At 34.6% G+C, this 25,984-nt stretch overlaps 1 protein-coding gene across 6 annotated transcripts in view; it reads left to right on the top strand.

Annotated features, from left to right (window-relative positions):
- The window catches only part of CHD2 (chromodomain helicase DNA binding protein 2), a 143,631-nt gene extending 118,010 nt beyond the window's left edge, over window positions 1–25,621 (top strand). For 2 of the 6 annotated variants that reach the window (XM_051981041.1, XM_051981043.1), the window contains 8 exons: window positions 498–626; window positions 1,158–1,298; window positions 2,272–2,406; window positions 10,790–10,968; window positions 14,452–14,551; window positions 16,713–16,926; window positions 19,009–19,255; window positions 21,804–25,621. In XM_051981041.1, coding sequence (XP_051837001.1) covers window positions 498–626; window positions 1,158–1,298; window positions 2,272–2,406; window positions 10,790–10,968; window positions 14,452–14,551; window positions 16,713–16,926; window positions 19,009–19,255; window positions 21,804–22,137 — 1,479 coding nt within the window. In that variant the 3' untranslated portion in view covers window positions 22,138–25,621. Of the gene's footprint in view, window positions 1–497; window positions 627–1,157; window positions 1,299–2,271; window positions 2,407–10,789; window positions 10,969–14,451; window positions 14,553–16,712; window positions 16,927–19,008; window positions 19,263–21,803 lie in introns of those variants that run through there. The other 4 variants (XM_051981042.1, XM_051981044.1, XR_007951067.1 and 1 more) reach the window with 4 other exon arrangements.
- The last annotated feature ends 363 nt before the right edge of the window (window positions 25,622–25,984 follow it).

The raw sequence follows: 25,984 nt of genomic DNA, 5'->3' as shown, positions 1-25,984 counted from the left end.
AATGACCCCAAGTTACATAACAGGAGGAAGGGACAAAAATAGTGGAAAACTTAATTGTCATTGGCTTATCAACCCTAGAATATAGTTTTTTTTCCCTTAGAACATCTAAATTCTTTTAGAAGTTACAGCATATCTTTTTTCAAAAGGTTGCTCTTTGTTTATTCCTTTTGAGTTTTTGCTAATTTCTGTTAAAATGGTAAAACAACTATAATTTTAAGGAGTTTTAACTGTAAACAGGCTCTGTTTATGCTCCAGCTACATTTTTGGTTGACTGTTTCATCTTTAGTTATATCTATAGTTGAGACCAGCCATATGAAATACAGAAAGGCTCATTATCAGAAAATTAATTACTAGTTTTTTTTTGTGTGTGTGTGGCCAAAGCAAATTCATTGTACTCATATTGGTAGAGGAAGTACCCACATGGTAGAAATCACACATACTTGAAGTACAAATATTGGAGTAAGTTTTATCATTAGTGGTTCCTTCCCTTTCAATAGACCAAATTAAAGAAGCGAAAGCCCCGTGTGAAGAAGGAAAACAAGGCTCCTAGAGTGAAAGATGAGCATGGAAATGAATTCTCATCCCCTAGGCATTCAGACAATCCATCAGAAGAGGGGGAAGTCAAGGTAGGGGCCAGATTTCAGTAGTTTAGTTGAAACTTACTGTTTTGGGCTTTATAGGGAGAGTGGAAAAAATCCTTAGAATGCTCCTGTGTCTTAAACTTATCTAGTCAGAAGAACAGAGTTTACTTTAAGGAAAGGGAAAAAAAAACAACATGCTATAGAGACATTCACTATGTAAATGGTTGGGTATAAAAATCTGGGATCTTTACTCTTATTGTTGGTACACAGTTTCAGGTATATTTTGGAGTAATAATTATAGGCCAGAATTGATCCATGGTTACACATTTGAAGGTACAGACATGAAGCAATAGATGTGAGACTACTCAATATTCACCAAACATGTATTGAGTGCCTACTTCATGCAATGCCATTAGTGTATTGCAGGGCAGGGTACTTAAAAATAAAGGTCTTTTTCTTAAAGCAGCGAGTGACCTTGGAGCTTTGTTATGATTTTCTAGATACCACCCAAGTGAATGGTTGAATTAAATTTTGTGGCAAAAACTCATAGTCATGTGGAATTTCTTTGATTCTTAGGATGATGGCTTGGAAAAAAGCCCCATGAAAAAAAAGCAGAAGAAAAAAGAAAACAAAGAAAACAAGGAGAAACAAATGGGTTCTAAAAAAGAAAAGGAAGGAGATAGAGAAAGAAAGAAGACAAAGGATAAGAAAGAAAAGGTATTGTTTCCTTTTTATACATCAATAAATATAAATCATTTGGAATTGGTTTTTAGAAGTTGGAAATGATAATGAGTTTTCACTCTTGGGGTCTAGAGATGTTCTTGTGATCTAGAGAGCTTTGTTATCCTTGGAGAGATAGAAAAACCTTTCTTTTTCCAAAAGAAGGAGAACACATTAAATACCAAATATTTTATAGAATTATCTTAAGTGTTTATTCTGGTTTTCTGCTATATATTTTGAGGTGTAGGTATTTGGATCAGGGAAGAACATAGATCTAGAACTCAAAAGGACTACATGGTACTATCCCCTCATTTTATAGGTGAAGAAACTATCTGAGACAGGTTAATGGAATTACCTGTAGTTATCTAAGTAGCGTTCTGAGGTGAACCCTGGTCCTTTGACTCCAGAGTCATTTCTCTTTACATTCTATCATGTGACAGGAAAAGAATCAGATTCTGAGTCATTTCAGTAAAAAGCAGTCTCCTTGACAAATTAACTTTGGGAAAGATTTGAATTCCTGAAAATAATATTTGATCATTTAGTTTGTGGTGAATGTGAAGAGTCTGCCTGGTTTTTGAGGGAGATAATTTGATTTTAGCAAGGCTGATTAGCTCTTCCATCACCTTTGATTTCTTTGTTAGAGTTGATAAGAGTATTATATTTGGAAAGCATAGAATGTATTGGGCCTATCAGATTATTTTTTACAGGGCACAGAAGTAAATCTTAATTTAAGTCATCATTAGGCATGTAAATAGAAGACGACCAAATGTGATTTAATTTCACTATCTGATGTTTATGATTTATTAATTTCCGTCTTCACCAATTTGTGGGATATTAGACAGTATTTCCCTGGAGCTCCATTTATCTTTTTGTAGTGTGACAACATAAATGCAAAGACATTTAATGTCTGAATTTCACATAGTGATTGCTACATAGAAGAATGACCACATTTAATGATTTCTTTTTAAAGCCTAAAGCAGGTGATGCCAAAGCTGGGAATAAATCAAAACGAGCTCAAGGTCCTGTCCATATTACCGCAGGAAGTGAACCAATCCCCATTGGAGAAGATGAGGATGATGAACTGGACCAGGAAACATTCAGCATAGTAAGTACTAAAATTGGGTAGCCCAGAGATTCCTGTAACAAAGAATTAAGTTATTTGCTAGGACTCTGTGTTCTCTGGATCTATTCATAGATTGCAGATCAGAAATTCTTAAGATCCATTATCCTGGTTAGAATTCAGAAGGTATTCAATGGAAGACAAAATCTTAGATGAAGATTGATAATCATGTAGTTAGGTATTTATTATGCTAAATAGAACATGACGAGATAATGCAGGGGATAGAGTGCTAACTTTAAAGTTAGCAAGTCTTAAATTCAAATCTGATTTCAGACATTAGCTATCCTGGATAAGTCACTTAATTTCTCTTTGCCTCAGTTCTCCTCAATTGTAAAATGAGAATAGTAAATACTTACCTTGCTGGAATGTTGTAAAGCTCAAATGAGGTAATATTAGTAAAATACAGTGTTTGGCAAGTAGTAGGGACTATATAAATACTTATTCTTTCTACATAAAGCAAACAAAAAAGTTAGGACTCTCATGCACTCAGGCATTCATGAACTTCAAATTTTCTTCAGTATATTCAGTACATTTTTATGCCATGTTTTATCTACTTAAATAATGAAATTTACTGATTCCTGTGGAGTGGAACAAATATTTGGATAGTGATATTTCAAAAAGATAAATGATATGAACTTAAAATATAGGCAAATAAGTTTGAGAACATGGGAGGTCCTCTAGTATCTTATACTTCAAGGAAATATCAGCAGATCTGATGGATCACATAACAAAATGTGATTTATAGGGCGGGGGAACAAATTTGTTGATCTTAGGCAAATTGTTTTGGAAAATACTACATTGTGTTGAAGAGCAAAGCTGTTTGTTTCTTCATAAATAAGTCCGGGAAGATGAGAGAAATCAATGGCCTGTCGTTCAAACCCCTCTATAGACTGGTACATCTCTGCTTTTTAGTCTTCTTTCCCAGTACTCGTGACTTACAGAATCAGAAATTTTTTGAGGTGGAAAACACCTCAGCGGGCACTAGTTCAGTTTATACCTTAATAGAAATCCTGGATATATCTTACCTTGATAGATAATTATCTAGTCACTGCTTTAAAACCTCTAATAATGTGGAACCCAGTATCTTCCTTTTCTGGATAGCAGTATTTGTTAGGACATTTTCCTTTACACATACTTCACATTGCTCTTAGTTCTTCAAGTCTGAACCCTTTTCTAAATGACAGCTATCATTTTCTACCTCACACCCTCTCCTTCTCTTACTTTCTCTAAACAAAACATTACTAATTCTTTAAAACATAGATGGAGCATGGATCAAGGGTGTCTGCAATTCTGGTTCCCTTTGTTTCCAGCTTTTTCTAAACTGTGACATCCAAACATGATCATTGTCCTGAGGTGGACAAAATATAGCAACATTATTCTGTTCTTGATTACTAGAAGCTGTGCTTCTCTTAATGACATCAGCTTTTGTGGGTAAAGTCATAATTTTCATTTAAATCGAGTTTACATTCCACTAAAAACCTTTTGGACAATTGTTGACTTGATTATTTTGCATGTATTTTATATTAGTTATATTGATATTTTGAACCCCAATATAAAACTTTATCCCTGTTGAACTTCATCTGATTCATCCCTGTTGTAACTGTCAAGGTGTTTTTTGGGATCCTAACTCTCATTTAGTGTATTAGTTATTCCTTTCAGCTTTGTGTCATTTGTAAATTTGATGATCATCCTACCTATGCCTTTATCTAAGTTTCTGATAAAAATGTTAAGCAGTGTAGATCCCTAAAACACTTCAATGGGTGATAACCTCTATTTTGAGTACTGAGGCCCCTTGTATTTGCAGTGGGTAGTTTTGCTTGCTCTGTTCAGGAAAAAAGCCTGTTTCCCAGAGTTTGCCTTCTGAGCTGGAACTGGAAGTTCCCCCACTGATTTGCTCTTCTACTGAGTCGGGACTTGAGGGTCTTAATTGCAGATTTGCTGTGATTAAGACCCTCTCACTCACTGACTGTCCCAGAATCTGTCTGAACTGGGCTGAATATTCTTTTCACCCCAGTGAGACTAATCTTTCTTGAAGTTTTTCCAGTCTATCTTGAGCTGGAGGGCGGTTTCATTCTGTCAGACTCTGTTTAGAAACTTAGTTTCATGTGGTTTTCAAGGGAAATGGGGAGAGCAGCTTCCTGACTCCATCATCTTGGTGGAGCAATAAATAAATAAATAAATAATGATGAATAAAAAGTAAAATTTCATTTTATTAGATCCAGCCTAATGTTCTAGCCTGTCAAGATCCTTTTGGATTCTGACTTTAGCCAACTATGTTAATCTATCCCTCACAGTTTCATGTTATCTATAAATTTAAAGAACATACAATTAATGCATTTAAGTCATTGATAAGAATGTTGAACCGTACAGATCAGAGGTAGCTTTGATGCTTGGTAATTTCCCAGACTCAAACTACTGACTTGATTTGTATTCTGTAGAAATGTGAAGTCTTAGAATCTCTTGAAAATGTCTCTTTATTTGTATTTCACTCTGTCATAAAATCAGAAAAGACCTCAGAAGACCTTGAGTCTAAGAGCAGGAATTTCTTCTACTTCACCACCCCTGACATTCTTCCCTCTTGAAGCTGGACAGCTCCAATTGTTGGCAGTTCTTTATGTTGGTCCCAAATCTTTTTCCTGTCTCTGGCACACATTGATCCTAGTTCTGCACTGGAGGCTACACAAAACAAGTACAATCCTTATTCCTTATGAAAGATCTTCATAGTCATTACCTTCTTCAGCTCTGACCCCCAACAAGATTTGTATTCACCAGGGTAAAAATGGCCAATTCCCTAGTTCCCCATGCAATAATACTTCATTATTCACCCTGTAACTAGCATTTATAACTTCAAGTTATCTTCGATTCTTGGGGTTTTATCTTGGAGACTTCCTGCCACATTGATCTTGAGCCATTTACAACTATTCTTTGAGTCCAATTAATTCTAAATCCATTTATTATTATCTAATCCATGGTTCTCCATATTTTCCATAGAAACATTATGACACTTTATCAAAAACTTTATTAATGTCTAAATAAACTATATCCACAAGATTTCGGTAATTTATTTAGTTAAGTAATCCTGTCAAAAAAAAAAAAAAAAGATACAAAGTTAGTGTAGTATGACCTGTTCTTGATGGAACTGGGCTGTCTCATTTTAATTTACTGCTTCCCTTTCTAGATATTTGCTAACTATCTTTTAATGACCTTTATTAAAGTTTCCCCAGGAATCAAAGTCAAACTAACTGGTCTAGAGTCTATAGATTTTGTTCTCTTCTCTCTCTCTCTCTCTCTCTCTCTCTCTCTCTCTCTCTCTCTCTTTTTTTTTTTTGAAAATCAGCATATTTGGATTTCTCCAGCATTGTAGTTCCTTCATTTTCCATGATCTTTTAGATATCAGTAATAGTGATTTAGTTATCACATCTGCCAATTCTTTCAGGTTAGGAGAATATAGATAATTTGAACAAGGTGTCTTGATTTCTTTAAAGTAACTAGGTACCTTCTTGCTCTCTTTTTACTTATAGATAGCAACCCCTTGTTAGTAATTTCACTTTTGTCATATTCAGTGTACAAGTCATTCTTTTTTACCAGAAAATGAAATAAGATAAAAATTCATTAACTCTGCCTTCTCTTTGTTTTCTGTTGTCATTCTTCCATCTGACCCAAGTAAAACTTAGATCTTTTCTTTGATCCTCCTTTTTCTCCCAACATAGCTAATTTCAGAACTTTGTTTAATCAAAATCATCCATTTTATCTTCTGTTTATTGTTTATTAAACACTTGTTTATTAAAAACTTTTCCCCCTTGACCTTACAGATAAATTTTTCCTTGTTTTTCTATTTTGTTCAATCCCGGTCACATGTCTGGTCAGGAGTTTATTTTGGTATAAATGCAAAATGTTCATCTAAGTTTTTTTTCTCTCCCAACATGATTCATAAAGCGATGTGTATTAAAAATAATTTTTTTTAAAAGAAGAAAAGTTTTGCTTTGTAGTATAGTATGAGATCTGACACTACCAGGCCTTCTTCATTCCCTCTTTTCATTATTTCCTTTGAGATTTTTGACCTTTTTTAACCTACATATGAATTTTATTATCTTTTTCAGATTCTATAATGTAATCCTTTGGTGGTTTTGTTATCCTAGCATTGAAGAAGTAAATTAATTTAGATAGAAAACTCTTTTATTAGATTGTCGTCCTATGGATGAGCAATTAATATTTGCCCAATTTATTAGGCCTATTTCTGTCTTTTAAAATAATGGTTTATAGATAAATTTATATAGTTTTTTGTGTTTTTAATAGATAGACTTCCTAGTATTTTATATATTCTTATTGTGATTTTAAATGGAATTTCTCTGTCTATATTTTGTTGATGGATTTTCTTGATAATATTTAGAAAATGAAAATAGATTTTTGTGAATTTATTTTGTAACCTTAAAATTTGTTGAAATTATTGTTTCAGTTAATTTTTCAAAATTTACTCTTGGGGGCAGCTAGATGGCATGGTGAGGTAGAGCACTGGCCTTGGAGTCAGGAGGATCTGAGCTCAAATTTGGCCTCAGATATTTAATATGTACTAGTGAGGTGATCCTGTGCAAGTCACTTAACTCCAGTTGCCTCTTCCCTACCAAAAAAAATTACTCTTCCGAATTTTTTTTGTTTTATCTCTGATTTTATTGGAAAAAAATTGGAGTGTGTATGTGTGTGTGCACATGTATGGCAAGAAGTTTATTTAAACAAGATGTCTGACTTGAAGGAAAACTACCTAGGATTAATTTCTTTATAGTAACATGTCTCTATTGAAACATTTCTGTACATGTAATAGCTACATTAAAAAAAAAAGGAACAAAATTGTTCTTGTTTTCCTTTATTATTTTAAACCATCAAAATTATGTAATCTAATAGTACATAAGGACACACAAGGACTTTTTGGTGTGGTTTTTGTTGTTGTTGTTGTTTTATAGGGGTATTTGTTGTCATTGTTGTTGTTAAAGAGTGGAATACAAAGATAAAAAAAGTTTAATGAGCATGTCATTAATGGAGGAAAGGGATATTTTCACATAACTAGTTTATTTTTTCCCTTACCCATTTCCAGTTGATGTTGATTGAAATACAAGTTTGGCTAAAAAATGTATTATTCCAGTTTACCCATTACTTTTATGTGCAATTAAATAATGGTGGAAGGGAATTAAAACAGAGAGAAAAGTATGCTGCAGTAGTCATGATGTGTATAAATCAAATCACAGTTTTCTAATTTTGACTATATTGTTTTCCTTGGGAGGACAGTTCTGAAATTCAGTTGCAAGTTCTCTTTTTTAGCAAACACCTCCTTTCTATTACTGGAATATATCAATTGCGTCTTTGTCTTCCATTTGCAGACGTGCAGTTGGATCTGTTTCATTCATTGATTGACTTTCATCAAATCAGAATCAGATCTCCCTCATTGACAAATCCTGTCATTCACAATAGGCTTTCATTAATTCACCAAGTCATTATGGGTCCATTAGTCTCTTCAGCCTCTAATTCAGATCAGGATAATCTTCCCCAAGGAAATGGGACCAAGAGCAGCAGAAGGAGGACGTTATTTAGATTATTTAGTGGTGAATAATCTTTAGCTCCACCATTTCCACATATTCTACCTTTTTGATTTTTTGGCCTTCAATTTCAATCTGGGCAATTTTAATTTATGACTTTTTAAAATATGGCATCCAAATTTTCTTTGTTTTCAAGGATTGTACTTATTCCTAAATTATATCTCCTTGATCTATTTTCCAGGTCAGTAGGTTTTGATATCAAATATCTTACTACATTTTCAACTTTTTCAATCTTTTTTTTTTTTTAAACATTTCCTTTGTCTGGAGTCACTGATTTATGTGTGGTTATTCTAATTTTCAGAGCCCATTACTTAAAGTTTATTATTTTTGGTTTTAAACTATTTTCCTTCCAATTCTTTCTTCATGTTTACTTATCATTTTCTTTCTTGCTTCATTTCTATCTCTTTTCTCCCTTCCCAAATAGTCATGTTATCCTTATCGGAGGGTGTTTTTTTCTTTTGTTTTGAGTCCTTTTTATAATTGTTAGTTGTTAATAGAGTTATTTGCTTCTTGGGGATCTCTGTTTATATTTATGATACTTGTTCCACTGAGAGGTGTTTTTTTTTGATTTATTCATCTCTCTAGTTTTAATTCTTAATTTGGGACTTTGTACCACTACCAGCCATTTTTGCCCTCCACTCTCTAGACTTTTGTGTGGGGTGGTCATTTCTGCTTGGTTGTAACATATAGTAATAGTTTTAGACATTCAGGGCCTTTTTTCAGGTCGTAGGTCATAGTATTTTGGACCTTAGAACTCTTGAACCTAGAATATCCTTGTCTGGCTGCTCTTGCACTCTGTTGATTTCTTTCTATTGCCATTCCCTTACACTAGTTAGGTTCCTATCTTGTCCTTGAAATTTCTAATTACCCTTGGACTTTCTAGGGAGAGCCTTCTCCACCTATTTCCTCTGGATGTAGAACCTTGCATGCTACATGTGGTTTTGGTCAAATTCTGATTGCACTCAAATGCACTGATGTTGGCTTTGGGTGATAGCCTCCTCTCATATAGTCTTCTATACCCATATACCCATAGGCTTCTGACTGACCTTTTATGCAATTCTGGGATAAAAGTTGTAATTTACTGTAGTTTCTCATTGGATTTTTAAATCATTATTCCTTTTTAGGCAAACTTCCTGACTTTAATGGAATGGGTATATGAAAACTAGCATGTGTCTTATTCATGCAGTCATTTTTGACCAGAATTGTTACCCCATTTATGTGTACTATATTAGACCATAAATATAACAGCTGACACATCCAGAAGTACATAATATACAAAGTCTTAAGAAGACTCTCCATGGCTATCAACATTTCTATATAAATGTACAAAATTTAGGCAAAGATCTTACCTATTGTTTGATCCTTTTTTCCCTCTAATATAGCTAGCTCTTACCCAACTTTTTTGTATTTTTCAACAAATCAAATATTAACCCAGAAAGCAGATGAGTATCAGTTTTGATCAACAAATATTTGTTTGAAAGTTATTGTCACTGGTTTTAACTCTCTAAAATCATATGGACTTGGTGTAGGTAATAACATTTCTCAAATACCCTGAAAATTTCTCTTTTTAACTATGTTGGCAAGAAAAAAAGGCTAGAAGAAGAGATAGGACTTTCATATAAATTTTTAGATTTCTTTGTAGGCATTTGATATCATAGGATTTCATTACTGATTTCATGCTTGAATTTTATGTCTATGTTCTTTTTTCAGTGTAGTCATAATCTTTGGAGTATAACTTGATGGATGGCTCAAAAAATGGGCTCTTTTTTTCTAACTCATCTTTTTAGTTTATAAGCTTTTTTATTAAGTTTTCCAGACACCAGAAAAATATTTTTTATCAGCTGTGTTCTCACTCTGTCCAGAATCCTCTCATTTCTGTATTTTAAATTATAGTACAGAAATTGAAATCTTATTCTGAATCAGCACTTCACTCCATACTTTCACATCCCTCTGCTTATTATAATGTTCAGTGCTCTCTGTCTTTATCAGTAGTTGCATAGTACTAACTATACATTCTGAGGTCTGTTATATGTTGGGAAGAGAACGAGTGTCAGACACTACTAAGTACTAAAATACTACTAAGCATTTTATAAATATTATCTCATTTGTTATACCATTTCCTAACCCTGAAATTTCCCTCATTTCAACCTATTGAAATCTCAGCCATCCTTCCAAGATTTCGATCAGATGGCTTCCCTTTTTATGAAGCATTCCCTGCTTTCTTTCCTTACCCTCAAGCCTCCACTTAAAATGATTTTTCTTTCTTTGGATTTCACATATTTCTCTTATGTGCCATCATGATCAATTTTACTTTGTTTTACAGTTTTTCATGTATGTATTGTAGTTCTCACCATACTGTAAACTCCATCAGAACAAGGTCTCTTTTATTATCTGTTTATCTTCCTAGTGCTTAGAATAGTGCTCTGCACATTGCATGTGTTAGCATTGAATTGAATTGACTCTATATGTCTCGAAGGAGTTGAATGATTATTTCTAAAGGTGTTCAAATATTTGCTTAGCAAATCAAATGTCTCATTTTTTTCTTGGCTACAGAAGTACCTGATTTGTGAAAACTCACATACACACACACACACACACACACACACACACTTCTGCTTTGATTGCTCTAGAAAAGAGTCTTTTTAGGGGATATGTTTTTTTCTGTTTTACCCTAAAAGTCTAGGCCCTTCTTAATTGAGAACATTATGCATAAAAAGCAAGGGAGTAGAAGATTTCTCTGTAAAGGTAAAAGTAATCTCTACTCTGTTGATCTACCCCAGTGCAAAGAGAGGATGAGGCCAGTGAAAAAGGCTTTGAAGCAGCTGGATAAACCAGACAAGGGACTCACTGTGCAGGAACAGCTAGAGCACACCCGAAACTGCCTCCTGAAGATTGGAGACCGAATATCAGAGTGCCTTAAAGCCTACTCTGATCAGGAGCACATCAAACTGTGGAGGAGGTAACTGAACTTTGGGTTTAATTTGGCTGTCTTGACTTGCCCAAAATGATTTTTTAATAGGAAAAATGAGAAATGGAAATATAATTTATCCCCCCCAACTATTCACAGGAAGTTTCATTGTTGGCATGAACCTACATTATACTACTAATCTATGGGAACCAGTCTTTTAAGTGGAAGGGAAACTTTTTCTGGGTGGAATTAATATTATCTATGATATTGATTTCAATTTTTTTTTCTAGAAATAAAAACCCCAGATTCATAGAAAGGAATCTTTAAGACTGAAAAAGACCTTAGACTAAGTCAATTTAGTTCAATTCACATAATATTAATAGTCAGATCTAGGCTGGGAATGGACATTAGTTTTCTGCTGTGGTATTATGTGAATTCTGTTATTACTTAATTTAAAAAAATGATAATTCAAAATAATAGCTTTATTTTTTAAAGATAATTCAGAAGATAAAATGATCAAACCAAAGGGTGTATAAGATTGTAAGCTTCATGTAAGTAAGGACTATGTCTTGTTTATTTTGGTATCTCTCCCTATACTAAGAACTATATTCTGCACAGAAAAAGTGCAGAACAAACAGAATAAATGTTTGTTGAGTTAGTGTGTAGATTTTGGTGTCCTGAGAGATGTATTTGGTAAATTTGGAAACATTTTATCAGACTTTCCAAAGGAAACAAATTTTTAAAAATATTTTTAATAAATTTTATAAATATTTCTTTATAAATTCCATTTTTAATAGGACTATCTTGTATTATATATATATATGTGTATATATATATATATATATATGCGTGTGTGTATGTATGTATAAATATACACTTCTTTTTGAACTAGTTTTGTAAGGGAAATTTAGAGTGGGTTTTAGATGTATCTTGATATCTACCACATATTTTTCCTGAAACCCACTTAAGAATAGATTTACTTCCCTTCTCCTAAGACCATTATCATATGGTCTCTATGAATTACTGTCATTTTTTAGAAATCTGATTTAATCCCAGTCTAAAACTACTGAAAATACAAGTAGTTATTTAAGTAAATGCTAGCAGGTTTCCTAATAAATGCTCAAAAATAGTATTTACTAAGTACCTGTAATATAGTAGAGAGTTGGGATGTTGTAATAGAGTGTTGGTCTTCAAATCAGAAAAGAGTTGAATAAAAATTACCTCAATTGTTTGACCATGGGCAAATCACTTGACTTCTCTGAGATTGTTTTGCCATATATAAAATGGGGATAATAAATCCTAACAGGATTATTATGAGGGTCTTATGAGAAAATGTATATGAGAAAATAGCACAGTGTAAATGTTATAGCCATGCATTAACACCAGCCTTTGTCATTAGTATTATTAATTAGAAGCTCATCATAGAAACAAGGGGAATGCTGAAGAAATAAATACAATCACTGCCCTCAAAAAGCTCACAATATTGTTGAGAATAAATAGAGTAGTGTTTATAAAATAACTAGAGAACAATAAAGGAGAGTGCATAATTAAATGCTAAATGTATTTGAATAGACTATAAGTGAAGTGGGTATTCTAAGAAGAAAGAAATCACTGGGAATCTGAATAATCATGAAAGACTTAATGAGAGGATTTCATTTGGACTTTGAAGAATGAGTTGAATTTCTTTATGTAAAAAGGGGAAAGCATTCCAACCTATAAGCAATGTGAACATTAGGATATGTAGATAGATCAGAGCAAAGGGATTTTTCTAGATATGGGTGAAGAATAAAGCTGAATAAGTAGGCTAGAGCGATATTATGGCAGATGAATTTAATTTGGTAAACACTTATCAAGTGCCTGTTATATGCAGGATATTAGTAAGTGCTGGAATTACAAGACAAAAACAAAGTAGTCCCTGCCCTTAGGGAGTTTATATTCCATTATGGGATACAAAGAAAACTATTCAAAGTAGTTTCAATTGGAAGAGAGCAGTAATAACTACAATGCTGGAGTGAGAGATTATGAAAGTCTTACTAGAGGAGATGATACTTGAGCTGTATAGTAAGTGTGGAGAGAGTGCATTCCTGGGATGGGAGATCTTACATAAAGAAATCTAGGTAGAAGATGGAATGCCATTCATGGGGAAGTCCAGTATGATTTGGAGTAGGGAATGTGCAAAGTGGAAGTAATGAAAAAAATGCTTGAAAATGTAGCTGAGGGCTAAATTGAATGCTTTAAATGCTAGGCTTAGGATTTAGTGTTTTGCCTTAGGAGCAGTAGGAACCCATAAAAAAAAAATTGAGTATGACAGAAATGTGATCAAATTTATATTTTAAGAACATCACATTGACATCTGGGTGGGATTTAGAAGGGGAAAAGACTAGAAACCAGGAGACCAATTAGGTTAAATTTCACACAAAATCACACACACACACACACACACACACACACACACACACACACCTGTCTGAATCAGGAGGCCATACATTTGAGAAATGTTATAGTAGTAGAATCAACAACTAATTGAAAATAGGACTTGAGTAAGAAGGAAGAGTGGCTTTCACATCTGTGAATGGAAGTTCTCCAGGAAAGGGGAGTTTAAAGGAGGATGAATCTAAAGAGGAATATAATGAATTTCTTACTTATTGAATTCAAGATGTCTTTAGACATCCAAAGGTCCTTGAAAGCCAGGTGGAAAAGCTTCATTATAATTTGTAAACTTGTTGTAATTAGAAGTGGCAAGGGGAGAGGAGTGAAGAATGGGTATCAAGGAGGTTTCTTCCTCTAGGCTACTCTTCATACTCCTACCAGACTCAGACTGTTCTTTCTAAAAACTATTTTTCATCATGCAGTGCTTGCTGTTGCAGTAATCCGCACACAGCAGGTTCTGGACTATTTTGATAACAGTGGACACTGATACTCTCATTTTTCAAAAGGGAGATAAAGTGGTGATGTTTTAGTAGAACATAGGAAGTAGAAGAAAGGAGTAGTCAGAAATGGATATGTTTTATAGCCGCGGTAATTGGGATAATAAATTGATGTCTTTGAGAGATACAGGGGTATAGGAGAGACAAAGTATAGGAAAGGCATTTTAGATCTTAGTTCTACAGGGAGAAAGAACTTGATGTTAGGTCCTCTTGTGAATGATAGAAAAGCTTTTTTCCTTTTTACTATAAACCCTCATAGTCCTTGGCTGACATGCTTGCCATGAGTATTTCTGGCGGCAGGTAGGATTACATTCCCCTTTTTTTCAGATAGGGAAGCTGAAACAGTGATTTGCTCAAGGTTGATTAGTATTTGATAGGAATAAATACCAAGTCTCTTGACTTTCCATTCCAACTCTTTGTCAGAAATATACATATAAGATTTAAGTTACTTATATAAAACACTGGAAGAATATTTCTATAATTGCGTATACAAGTAAATTACAACTTACAAACACATTACTATGCTATCTGTATGGTGGGAGGTGTGGAGGTAGGAAGAAGGAAAAGACTGGTGCTTATTTCTATAATTCTGTTACTGTTCTTTTAGGAACCTGTGGATTTTTGTATCCAAGTTCACAGAATTTGATGCTCGGAAACTACACAAATTATACAAAATGGCTCATAAGAAAAGATCTCAGGAGGAGGAGGTAAGATACTATTTTAGTCCTAATCTTAGGAAGCAAATAAGGAGGTAAGGTACTAATTTAATCCTAATCTTAGGAAGCAAAAAAAAGTTTAAGAAGCAAAAAAGGAAGTAAGACGGTTGATCTATTTTTTCTTGATACATTGTGTATTATGTTTTGCAATAACTTATCCTTATCTTTCATCCTATATAGGTTATCTGCAAAATAAATATTATTAGCAATACTAAAGGACACAAGTTCAATTGTTATTCAGTCATTTCAATTGTGTCCAACTTTTTGTGACCCCATTTAGGGTTTTCTTGGCAAAATTACTAGAGTAGTTTGCCATGTCTTTCTCCATCTTGTATTACAGATGAGGAAACTGAGGCAGGTTAGGGTTAAGTAACTTGTCAGGATTATATGACTAGTAAGTATCTGAGGTCATATTTGAACTCGGGTCTTCTTGATTCCAGGCCCAGTACTCTTATCTTCTGTGCCACCTAACAGCCCCATTGGTAAATGGCTAATTGTATCATATCAAATGCATCAGAGACAACAGCCTTAAACCTCTTAAGAAGTAGTCATTTATTCTGAAGTAATCAAGCAGTCTTTCTTCTTATACACATGTCGTGTGTGTGTGTGTGTGTGTGTGTGTGTGTGTGTGTGTGTATACACAGAAGATATTCTGCTAGATGAATCCCAACTGGACAAAATTATTATTATTAAGTTTTTTTAAATAACTTTTTATTGATAGAACCCATGCCAGGGTAATTTTTTACAGCATTATCCCTTGCATTCACTTCTGTTCCGATTTTTCCCCTCCCTCTCTCCACCTCCTCCCCCAGATGGCAAGCAGTCCTTTACATGTTGAATAGGTTACAGTATATTCTAGATACAATATATGTGTGCAGAACCGAACAGTTTTCTTGTTTGCACAGGGATTCAGAAGGTATAAATAACCCGGGAAGAAAAACAAAAATGCAAGCAATTTATATTCATTTCCCAGTGTTCTTTCTTTGGGTGTAGCTGCTTCTGTCCGTCTTTTATCAATTGAAACTGAATTAGCTCTCTTTATCGAAGATATCCACTTCCATCAGAATACATCCTCAAACAGTATCATTGTTGAGATATATAATGATCTCCTGGTTCTGCTCATTTCACTTAGTATCAGTTCATGTAAGAAACTGGACAAAATTATTTAGTCAATTAAAAAAAATGCTAGCTATTTATTGATCATTAAGATAGGTATTATAATGGAAAGTATTCTTTTTCTGCTCTCAAGCAGTTTATAATTTGATCTATGGAGTACTGAAAAACAATATGACATGTATTACATTTTGCAGTATAAACAAACATAGGATTTTTTTAAAAAAGAAAACTCAGCAAACTAGAGCTGTCAAGGAAAGTTACAGAGTTATCAAATTTAGAGCTGAAAGAGATCTTGTTCAACCACTTAGATTATAGCCATTTCCTCCTGTAGGTGAGGAGAACAAAGATGAAAAAAGTTAAAAGGAATTGTTCATAGTCACAAGAAGGCAAGTAGCAGAGCTGGGATTCAAACCCTAGTTTTTGGAATACAAATCCATTGTTTTTTCCAAAAAATAGCCATTCAGAACCAACTGCAATATAACATACTTTTTAAAGGAGGGCATTTTAATAATATAGACATCAGAAATTGGTGAAATAAACAGAACAAAAAAAATGAACTTATATAATACAATGCAAAGAAAATGAACTCAATACAGCAATTATTTTAAAGTTCAGTTTGTTAATTTACTTTGGTAACCCTGAAAGGTAATCGAGAAGCAGGTCAGTTCCTGGCATATAGATTTCTTTATTCTATTTGGCTTAATAGGGATAATAGTTCTTAGGATTTTAAATGGCTCTTAATGGTTTTTCTCTAAATTCCATAAGTTACCTGACCCCTCCTAAATGTAGGAATTTGTAGACTTTTCCATTTATTGTTATAACAAATATGAACCATTCGAAGTATCCTTGCAAGAATGGATAAGAATTATGATGGCAGATCTGTTACTATTAGAGTGCAGGTCAGACTTGAAATGAGATATCTGGGGTTCATATGTGCCTTGTTATATCACAATGTATAAATTACTTATAGCAGATTATAATAAATGGGCAATGATCTCTCTTAATTCTTGAAGGTTTTCTGTTTAAACCTTTTCAGGAGCAAAAGAAGAAAGATGACATGCCTGGCAGTAAAAAACCATTTCGTCCAGAACCTTCAGGCTCAAGTCGTGATTCTTTGATGTCTCAATCTCATACACCTCACAACCTTCATCCCCAGAAACTTCATTTGCCTCCTTCACATGGACCACAGATGCATGGACACCAGCGAGATAACTATGGACATCCCAATAAGAGACATTTCAGCAATGCAGGTTGGTCCTTAAATGTGGTTTTTAGAATAGATGTCAATTAAGAATTATTTTCAGGGGCAGCTAGGTGGCGCAATGGATAGAGCACGAGCCCTGAATTCAGGAGGACCTGATTTCAAATCTAATCTCAGACACTGAACATTTCCTAGTTGTGTGACCCTGGGCAAGTCATTTAACCCCAATTGCTTCAGCAAAAAAAAAAAAAGAGAGAGAGAGAGAGAGAGAGAGAGAGAGGGAGAGGGAGAGGATTATTTCCATTCTTTGATGTCAGTAACTGAATGCCAGAGGGGGAATTATTTTGTAATTTGTCCTGAGGCAATGAGAAACTATTGAAGATTTTTAAGTATGGTTAGTGACATGGTCAGGTCTTATTTTAGGAGTATTAATTTTGTTGCTGTGGTGTAAAGGGATTAGAATGGGGATCATTTGAGGGTAATAGGACCAGTTGGGAAGTTATTGTAATAGTCTGAGCAGGGCCTAAACAAGGTCTGTGATTGTTTAAGTTAGTTAAGAAGTCTGCCATGTGCCAGGCACTATGCTAAATAGTGGAAATGCAGAAAGTAGCAAAAGACAGTCCCTGCCCTCATGGAGCTTACAGTTTAAAGGGGGAGATAAACAAACAAATAATGTACAAACAAGCTTTATATATGATAAATATGAACTAGATAAGGAAAGCCACTAGGTTAACTCTTGAATACTGCTGTGTGGGCTAGAATAATTATGAAAGAATTCATCTTTATTGTATCTTTAGAGAAGGTAGTTAACTACAGTACAAAATACTTTATTTTTATTTAAAATGGAGGCAAATAGTTATTAGGTTTTATAGGGGTATCAAATCTTATGGATATCAGCAAATAAATTTTTGAAATGTATAATGAGTAAGTATATTGACTGTAAATGTTCTAGAAGAAGAGGAGGAAGTAATAAGCATTTATATTGTGCTTATTATGTGCCTGGTACTGTTCTAGGTACTTTACAAATATTATTTCATCTGATCTTCACAACAACTCTGTGAGATAAAAGCTAGCATAATCCCATTTTACAATTAAGGAAAGTTGAGGCAAAGAGACCTTATGTGACTTGCCAAGCCTGGAAATGAACTGAAGTCTACCTGATTCCAGGCATAGGACTCCATACAGTGCACCACCTAGCTGCATGGCCTACGTCATGATTGACAGAAATCTTGTACAAGTTTTGCCAGAATTCTTTTTTTTCTTTCTTTTTTTTTTCAGGATTATTTCTTAGTGAAATGATTTTTTTTTTAAATACTTGTCAATTTAAGGGAAAATTTTATTAATGGATTCATCATGATATAGAATGATTTTATTTAAAATAATGGACTACATTATGTCTCAATGTCTTGATTTATTGAGTTTATAACCAAAAATCCTACATTTGGCAGAGTAGAGGTGTTATACTGTAAGCAATTATAGGAATTAAAATGAAATTTCTATAAATCAACTTTTAATTATTAACCATGACAGGGAAACAATTTCTTATAGCCACAATAAAAATGTTTTAGCATCACAAAACTGACTGGGAGGAAAAAACAAAACAAAACTATTTTTGCCTCTCTTTCTGCCATGTGCCATTAATAATACTTTCTTTTTTAAAGCTAATATGAGTTAGGTTTGTAAAATCTTACAGACTTAATTTAATTTTTTTCTATCATTAAATCTAGAGGCATAAAAGAAGTCTTTGTTTATTTAGATTCCCAATAGTGTCAGTAAAGTTAACAAAAACAAATGAATGACATGAGTTTTTTTGAATCAGTACATCAAATTAATGATATTTTACAGCTCTTCCTGTAATTTCAAGATAGGCAGATAAATTAAATAAAATTCTAATATATCTTAAGATTAGAGTTTAATAGAATTCAAGAGCTTAGTTCAATATTGTTTTTAAAACTCTGGGAAAAGGAATTTAGGACAGACACAGCTGTCTTAAATAATGAATAGTAAATTCTAAAAGAGAGTAAATGTAATATTATTCATGTGAGATGGGTCAGAACTTTGGTCTAGACAAAAATGAAGGCAAACCAGTCATTGCTTGCCATTATCACCAGATTGGTATTTCTTTTTATAGACCGAGGAGACTGGCAAAGAGAGCGAAAATTCAATTATGGTGGCAACAGCAACCAGCTCTGGGGTGGAGATCGGCATCACCAGTATGAGCAGCATTGGTATAAGGATCACCATTATGGGGACCGACGTTCTCATGGAGAACCCCATCGTTCTGGGAATTACCGTCCAAACAACTTGTCACGCAAGAGGCCATATGACCCATATAGCAGTGACCGAGACCATCGAGGACACAGAGATTATTATGACAGGTATTAAGGGAATCTAATTTTATGTTTAATGAGGATGAAAAACTGGGGAGTGGGGAGAGTTATTTTTCTATACTTAAAATTCATTGTGTATGATGAAATGAGAATGACAAAATGATTTTTTTCAAGTGCATTCACTGTGTGAGTTCATTTTATAAATTTTAAAAGTTTTTCTGTTCAGGGTCCAAATATCTTAGCTAGAAAGTACTTTAATTATCAGAAACCTACTGTTATGACTAGCATGCATTTGGAATATAAAAATTGTGTAAGCCTCAGTCTCTGTGATCAAGAGAAAAAAAAAGGTAAAGGACAGAAACATATTACATGTGGTAAGTGTTACTGGTAAATAGTAGATGACTATATACAGTGGTCATCAGAGGTTGAGGGTATTAGTTAGTATTTGTTGTAAACAATTTGCAAGAAAGGGTGAGAACTAAAAAATTAGGAATATAAAGTAACGGCTGGTAAACTTTGGGGCTATAGAAGATTCTCAGTAACTCTTTTTGTTAAGATTTTTTAAATGCCATTTTTTTTTTTTTACATCATAATAGTCTATCCTTCCCCCTTCTCTCATAACAAAGAAGAAAAGTATTGTAACAAAACCACTGTACATCCCTGACCAAAGTCTAACATTTTACTTCCATTCTCCCTCAATGCCCTAACAAAAGGCAGTGGGTGAATTGTCTCATCTCTTCTCCAAAGGGAAGATGTGTCATTATAATTATCCATTGTTTAGTTGTTTAGTTTCATTTGGCAGCTAGGTGGTGCAGTGTATAGAGCACTTGACTTGTAAGCAGGAAGATTCATCTTTGTGAGTTCAAATCCGGCTTCAGACACTGTGTTGTGTGCCTTTTCTGTAAAATGAGCTAGAGGAAAAAAATGGCAAACCATTCTGGCAGCTTTGCTAAGAAAATCCTAAATAGGGTCACAAAGAGTCATATACAACTGAAAAACAATTGAATAACAAGTTTCATTTTATTCTTCTTTTCGACATAGTAGTATTCCTATGTATATTGTTTTCCTGGTTCTGTTTACGTTTCTCTCTATTAATTCATATCAGTCATCATATTTTTTCAATTTTTTATACCTGATGATTCCTACAGAATTGTAATGTCCCATCCATGCACATTCCATTTTTCAATTTTTTTAGCCATTCCTTTATTGATGGACACTCACTTTTTATTATTTGTTTTTGCAAAAAAAAAAAAAACAAAAACAAAAACAAAAACAAAAAAAACAGAAACCTGCCATGAATATTTTGATATGAGTCTTTTTTTTTCTTTTTTTCTATTTTTGATTTCCATAGGAATATGTATCTAGTAGTAATGGGATCTTTTGGGTTTAAAGGGTTGGAAACTTTTGATAATTAAAAAAAAAAAAATTCCCAGTTCTTTCTCAGATTAGTTGGACTAATTTGAATTCTCTCAACAGTGTAGTGGTTTAGGTCAAGCTATTTTAATTTGTTCCAGCTTTATGATGACAGCTTTACCATAGTCATGCAAAGTAGGTACATAGGCTACTAAAGTGCAGGGTAGTTATTTTTTTCCCTAGGGGGAAAGCAAATAACCCTATAAATTCAAGTTTTCTTTAAATTTGTGCAAATATATAGTTACCAATAATTGTGTTTCTATCCCTATTATCCATATCCCCATATCCATATCCATCTCCATAACATCCATATTCACAACACAGGTCAAGGTATCTGAAAAGCAGCAGACCAAAAAGAACATATTGCAACATTTAATAAGTAGTAAAGAATGACAATAAAATTTGGCATGCTTTGTTTTCTAAGGTTTTTTAAAACTATACTATGGAAGATTGTTCTTTAAGACTTTCTATAAGACTCTCAGATTACAAGATTTGGTTAAGGAAAAGAATCATAAAGTATTAGAACTGGATAAAACCTTAGGTAAACCTAATCATACTCCTTCATTTTATAGGTAGGAAAATTATGAACTATAGAATTATTGTTCACTTGTTCACAATCACACAGCTAGTTGGAGATGACATTGGTCTTTGGATTCCATGAATGTAAGAATCTCCCAGATGAGGCTATTCACTGTATTTTAGAGTTTTAGAGCCTGGGTAATGGGACACCAAGTAACTTGTCCAGGACCACATGGCTAGAGTATAAGACTCAAAGCCAGGTCTTCCAGCTTCCAGGCAGCAATCTCTGCAAATTTCTGTTTGGCTGCCTCTTGCCCACCTTCACATCTTAGCCTGTCAGAATGAAATCAGATTGGTTTGGTTTCACAGAGCTAGTTTGTGGATCTTTCATACTTCTGAATTTATAAGTGGCCTAATAGTAAGGAAACTATTCTCTAGTCTTCCAGTTTGTTTTAAAATTCCAGAGGGTTGCATCCAAATAATAGATGTTACAGGTTCTAAAGGTACTCTTTGTGTCTATAGTACTCATGGTATTTTGCTGTAGAATTGTTCTTGAATGTGACATTGAGTGGAGAGGGGAGGGGTAAGGGGGATAGGTGAAGGAATGGCTAAGCCCGACTATTTTTTGTTTTTAGTTCTAACATTGTTGGGTCTCAATTTTCAGACATCATCATGACTCAAAACGACGAAGATCTGATGAATTCAGGCCTCCAAATTACCACCAGCAAGATTTCCGAAGAATGTCTGATCATCGACCCCCTATGGGTTACCATGGCCAGGGTCCTTCAGACCATTACCGATCTTTCCACACAGATAAATCGGGAGACTACAAACAGCCATTACCCCCTCCACACCCTGTAGTCACAGACCCTCGATCACCACCATCTCAAAAATCTCCCCATGATTCAAAGTCACCTTTGGATCATAGGTCCCCCCTGGATAGGTCACTAGAACAAAAAAACAATCCAGATTATAACTGGAATGTTCGGAAAACATAAATCAAAGGTCAAAAAGGAGGAGAACAAGAGTGAGCAAGCATCTGATGATTTTTGGTCTGATCCAAAAGATGACCAGTTATCAAAATGAGTAACTGGAGACTCTGAACATGCTGCTGCTACCACCTCACTGGCTGAAGGAGGACTTCAGGGAGTGGGGAGGACTTCTCCTAGGTGTTAGTTTTGGTGGAGATTCAATTTTGCTTACCACCTTTACACTCCTGCCATAGTTTCCATTTTCATTCTATCCTCCCATGCTGCCAGAAGGAAAGAGGTGTCATTTTGTCTGTGGGCTTTTGTGGGGTTATTATCCCCCTCCCCCTATTGAAGGAAGAACAAGAATTGATTGGATTTGTAACCTGTTGGGTTTTTTTTTTTTTTTTTTTTTGAGTTGTTTTTTACAACTAGGTGCAGTATTTCCTTACTCTGATTTGGTCAGGGGAGGGAATGAACGATTGCTGCTTAGAAATTAATGAACAGTGCTTGATTTGATTCACTATTATATGATGGATGCTGCTGATGGGGAAAAAAAAAGTCTGATTTCATTCTGGAATGATAGCATTTGAAGGTGGGCAGGTGAGCCCTTCAAATGCTTAATTGAGCTCTCAACATGTCATTAGAAGAAATGTAGGAGCAATAGACTTAGGTGTGGCCCACCCAGGAAGGGAGGGTAAGAGTTGAGGGTAGTGGCACTGATTGCAGCTGTCTCTATCCAATCTACACTAATTTTCCCTGCATTGTCTTTGTACATTTCAAAGGTTTGGTTTCTTGTAGTCCTATTGTTTACCTCCATAATGAGGAAAACTGGCTACTGTGGCTGAACTTCAGTACTGTGACATTGGAATTAACTTGGATTTTTTTTTTCAGGGGGGGAGGAGGGAGGCAAAGGAGGGAAAGAAGAGGATAGATATCTTGAATCCCTAATGAGGTGTCTGTTTCACCCAATAAAAAGACTCATTAAACATTTGGTGCTAGCTAGCATGTAAGACTGGGCTGTAGATTCTGAAATGGGTTTCACATTGTGCAATACTTGCAGTGCTAATAAAAAGACAGAGGCTTTCAGTATTTTAACAGGGTGACATCTATAGATTTTTACTTCTTTTGCACAAATTAAAAGAGTTAGAATTCACAAAGAATCACATCTATTGGCAATATCTATTGAGGTCAGATAAAGACAAAAGTTAGCTGCAGAAAGTAGGCTATCAGATGGCTGGCTTGAGATCATTGCAGTTTGTGTTTTAGTTGCTTTCAGGATTAGAGCAGAAGATACCCATTGGGATTTATAGCTAGTAAAGGAGGCTTGGGGGGAGGGAAGGAACCAAATGAGTTTTATTGAGGTTAATTGAATCTGAATGGTGAGGGAGAGGGAGGGGGTAGTTAAGGGACAAAGTTGTATGCCCCCCTTGGGAAAGCTGAGGCTCTCATTTTTATTCATTTAAGCCCTAGTTAATCAGTATTCTTAAATATGCTAGTGTCCAAAGTCATAACTAGATGAAAAGAGGATATTTGACTAGAATACGCAATGAAACTTGGTAATAAATTTACGCCTACCAGGTAGAAAGAACCAAGATCAGAAGTGGTACACATAAGTATGATTACGTGGGCTCCCATTCTGTTGGGATACCTCCTTGAAATGCCTTGTGGATCTTTAAGAAAATATCAACACTTATTTGCCATGCAATAAGGGCAACTCTATTAAAGACACTCCCAAGAAATGCCTCTATTGTCTAACGCCACTTAAGCAGAAATGGTTTCGTGGTCCATTGCTCCATGCTAAACTAAACATATCATGGAAACAGTCAGTGATCCAGGTCATCATGAGAGGCACAGAAAATTAAGAAGCTTCTGTGGTTGGCTATGCAGCAATTTTTGGTGGGCAGTTTTTCTTTAAATTTTTTTTTTCCTTCATAGTGCTTTTGATTCTTCAACTTGGACTTTCACAGTGGAAGCATTGGGGCCAAGCACCCAAAGGTGTCATATTGCACATATCAGAAATAATCCTATCAAAGATTTAGAGCAGATATAACTGAGGAAATTGGGAAATATTCTGTCCCTTTATAAGCCACAAAGTGCTGTGGAAACAAAAAACGTTAGCTTTGCTAATGGTTTTGGCGCCATCCATATGTTTGTCTTACCCAAGGCAAACCAGAAAGTATTAAGAAAGCTCCTTTTAATCTCAGCTGATATAGAATGGTGAGCTAGTGAGGGATTGAGCCCTGGCACATTTTTCCCCTTTGGGAATTCAGATTATGGGTTTTCCTACAGCTTTCAGTAGTCTTTAATGAAGGTATAGGTGGATGGTTGGAGAATATACTTTTTTTTATATTCACCAATATTTGATTTCATTGAACTAGTTAGGCAAGGAATGTTATGCAACAAAGATGTCTCATCATGAGGAGAAAAACAACTTCACATTGTTCACATTCATGAAATGTTTTTGTCAAGACTTTTAGTGCCATAAGATGTAGCAAAAGGCAATACTGGCCAGATCAGTGTTAAATTGATTGTTTAACTACAGTATCCCAAATACACTTATACATGTTTGGCATCTGAACTATGTCCAGGAGGGAGTAAGGGGGGTAAGGAGAAAGGTGTTTCCTTCTTCAAAATCAAAATCATTGTGACAAAATGGTATATTTAAAGAAAAAAATAATGCATGGATGGAAGTTAATGTCTCTGTTTGGAGAAAAGAGGAATTATTATGGGAACCTCAGGAGTTCTCAGGATCTGAAATTGGGGAGATATATTTAGAGATTGCTTTGGTAGTGATGCTAAAGAGAAAGAAAGGTAACATCACACTCATTAAAAACAGTACCTGAATGTAAACAAAAAGTACTAGTAGCTGAAATGATATAGTCTTCAGTAATAATATAAAACCAAAAACTAAACTTTTAAAGCATTCAAAGTCCAAAGGGGAAACAGCTGAGCACTCTGTGAGGATTGATGGCAATATCTTTAAATGCTTTTCCTTCCTCCTACCTTCCATATCTCCATTTTACCCTCTAGCCAGTCATTCCTTAAAGCCTTTTTAATGGGAAAAGTGAAAACTTCTCACCTCTTGCTGCATTTTAAAGTTAAGTACATTCTAGCCTGATGTCTGAAAATTTTCATCAGGAAGTGTGGTGCAAACCTGATTCAGTTATGAATTTACACTATGACCCGGAAATTCTACAGACCAAAATCTATGGTCAACAAGAATTGTTGATCCAGTGCCCAGTACACGTGGAGCTTCTGACTGTCTGAGATCTTACTGTGATCGAGGTAGGAGATCGGTGCCAACGATCCAGACGGCTGTAGTCCATTTACCCCCAGTCGTGTGGGGACAGACGGTTTCTCTTTCTTGTAAAATTGTGGACTTTTAAGACCTGTTAACTAAAACAGTAATTACTATTAATTTATATTTGTGAAAAAATGCCACTGTCCTAGTGATTTCTGATGTAAATATGTTGTTTATATAGTATGTATTAAATTTTCCTACATTGTAAAACTGCTGTACTTTTGATTCTTGTATATTAAAAAGTGTTACTAAGGATTTTCAGAATTGGGCTAGCCTACAGTGTATTGTGAATTGATGATTTCTTATACTTATAATGGTGGCTGTTTAGCCCATTGGTTCACTTGAAATCCAGTGAAAAATTTGTTTTCTCGTTTGTTTTTCGAGCAGAACAATTGCTCAGTGTTTGATATGCTTAATTCAGAGGACTAATAGAAGCTTGAAAAATAGCATGGCCTGATAGGTTGAGAGCTGGCTTTGGAGTTAGGAAGATTTGGGAGTTTTGTCTTGGATACATACTGGCATTGTGACCTGGGAGAAAAGTAATTTAACCTCTCTAAAACTATTAAGAGAGAT

This window comes from Antechinus flavipes, chromosome 2, assembly GCF_016432865.1.
Source record: "Antechinus flavipes isolate AdamAnt ecotype Samford, QLD, Australia chromosome 2, AdamAnt_v2, whole genome shotgun sequence".
Classification (NCBI taxonomy): Eukaryota; Metazoa; Chordata; class Mammalia; order Dasyuromorphia; family Dasyuridae; genus Antechinus; species Antechinus flavipes.
This window is presented reverse-complemented; position numbering and strand designations above follow the sequence as displayed.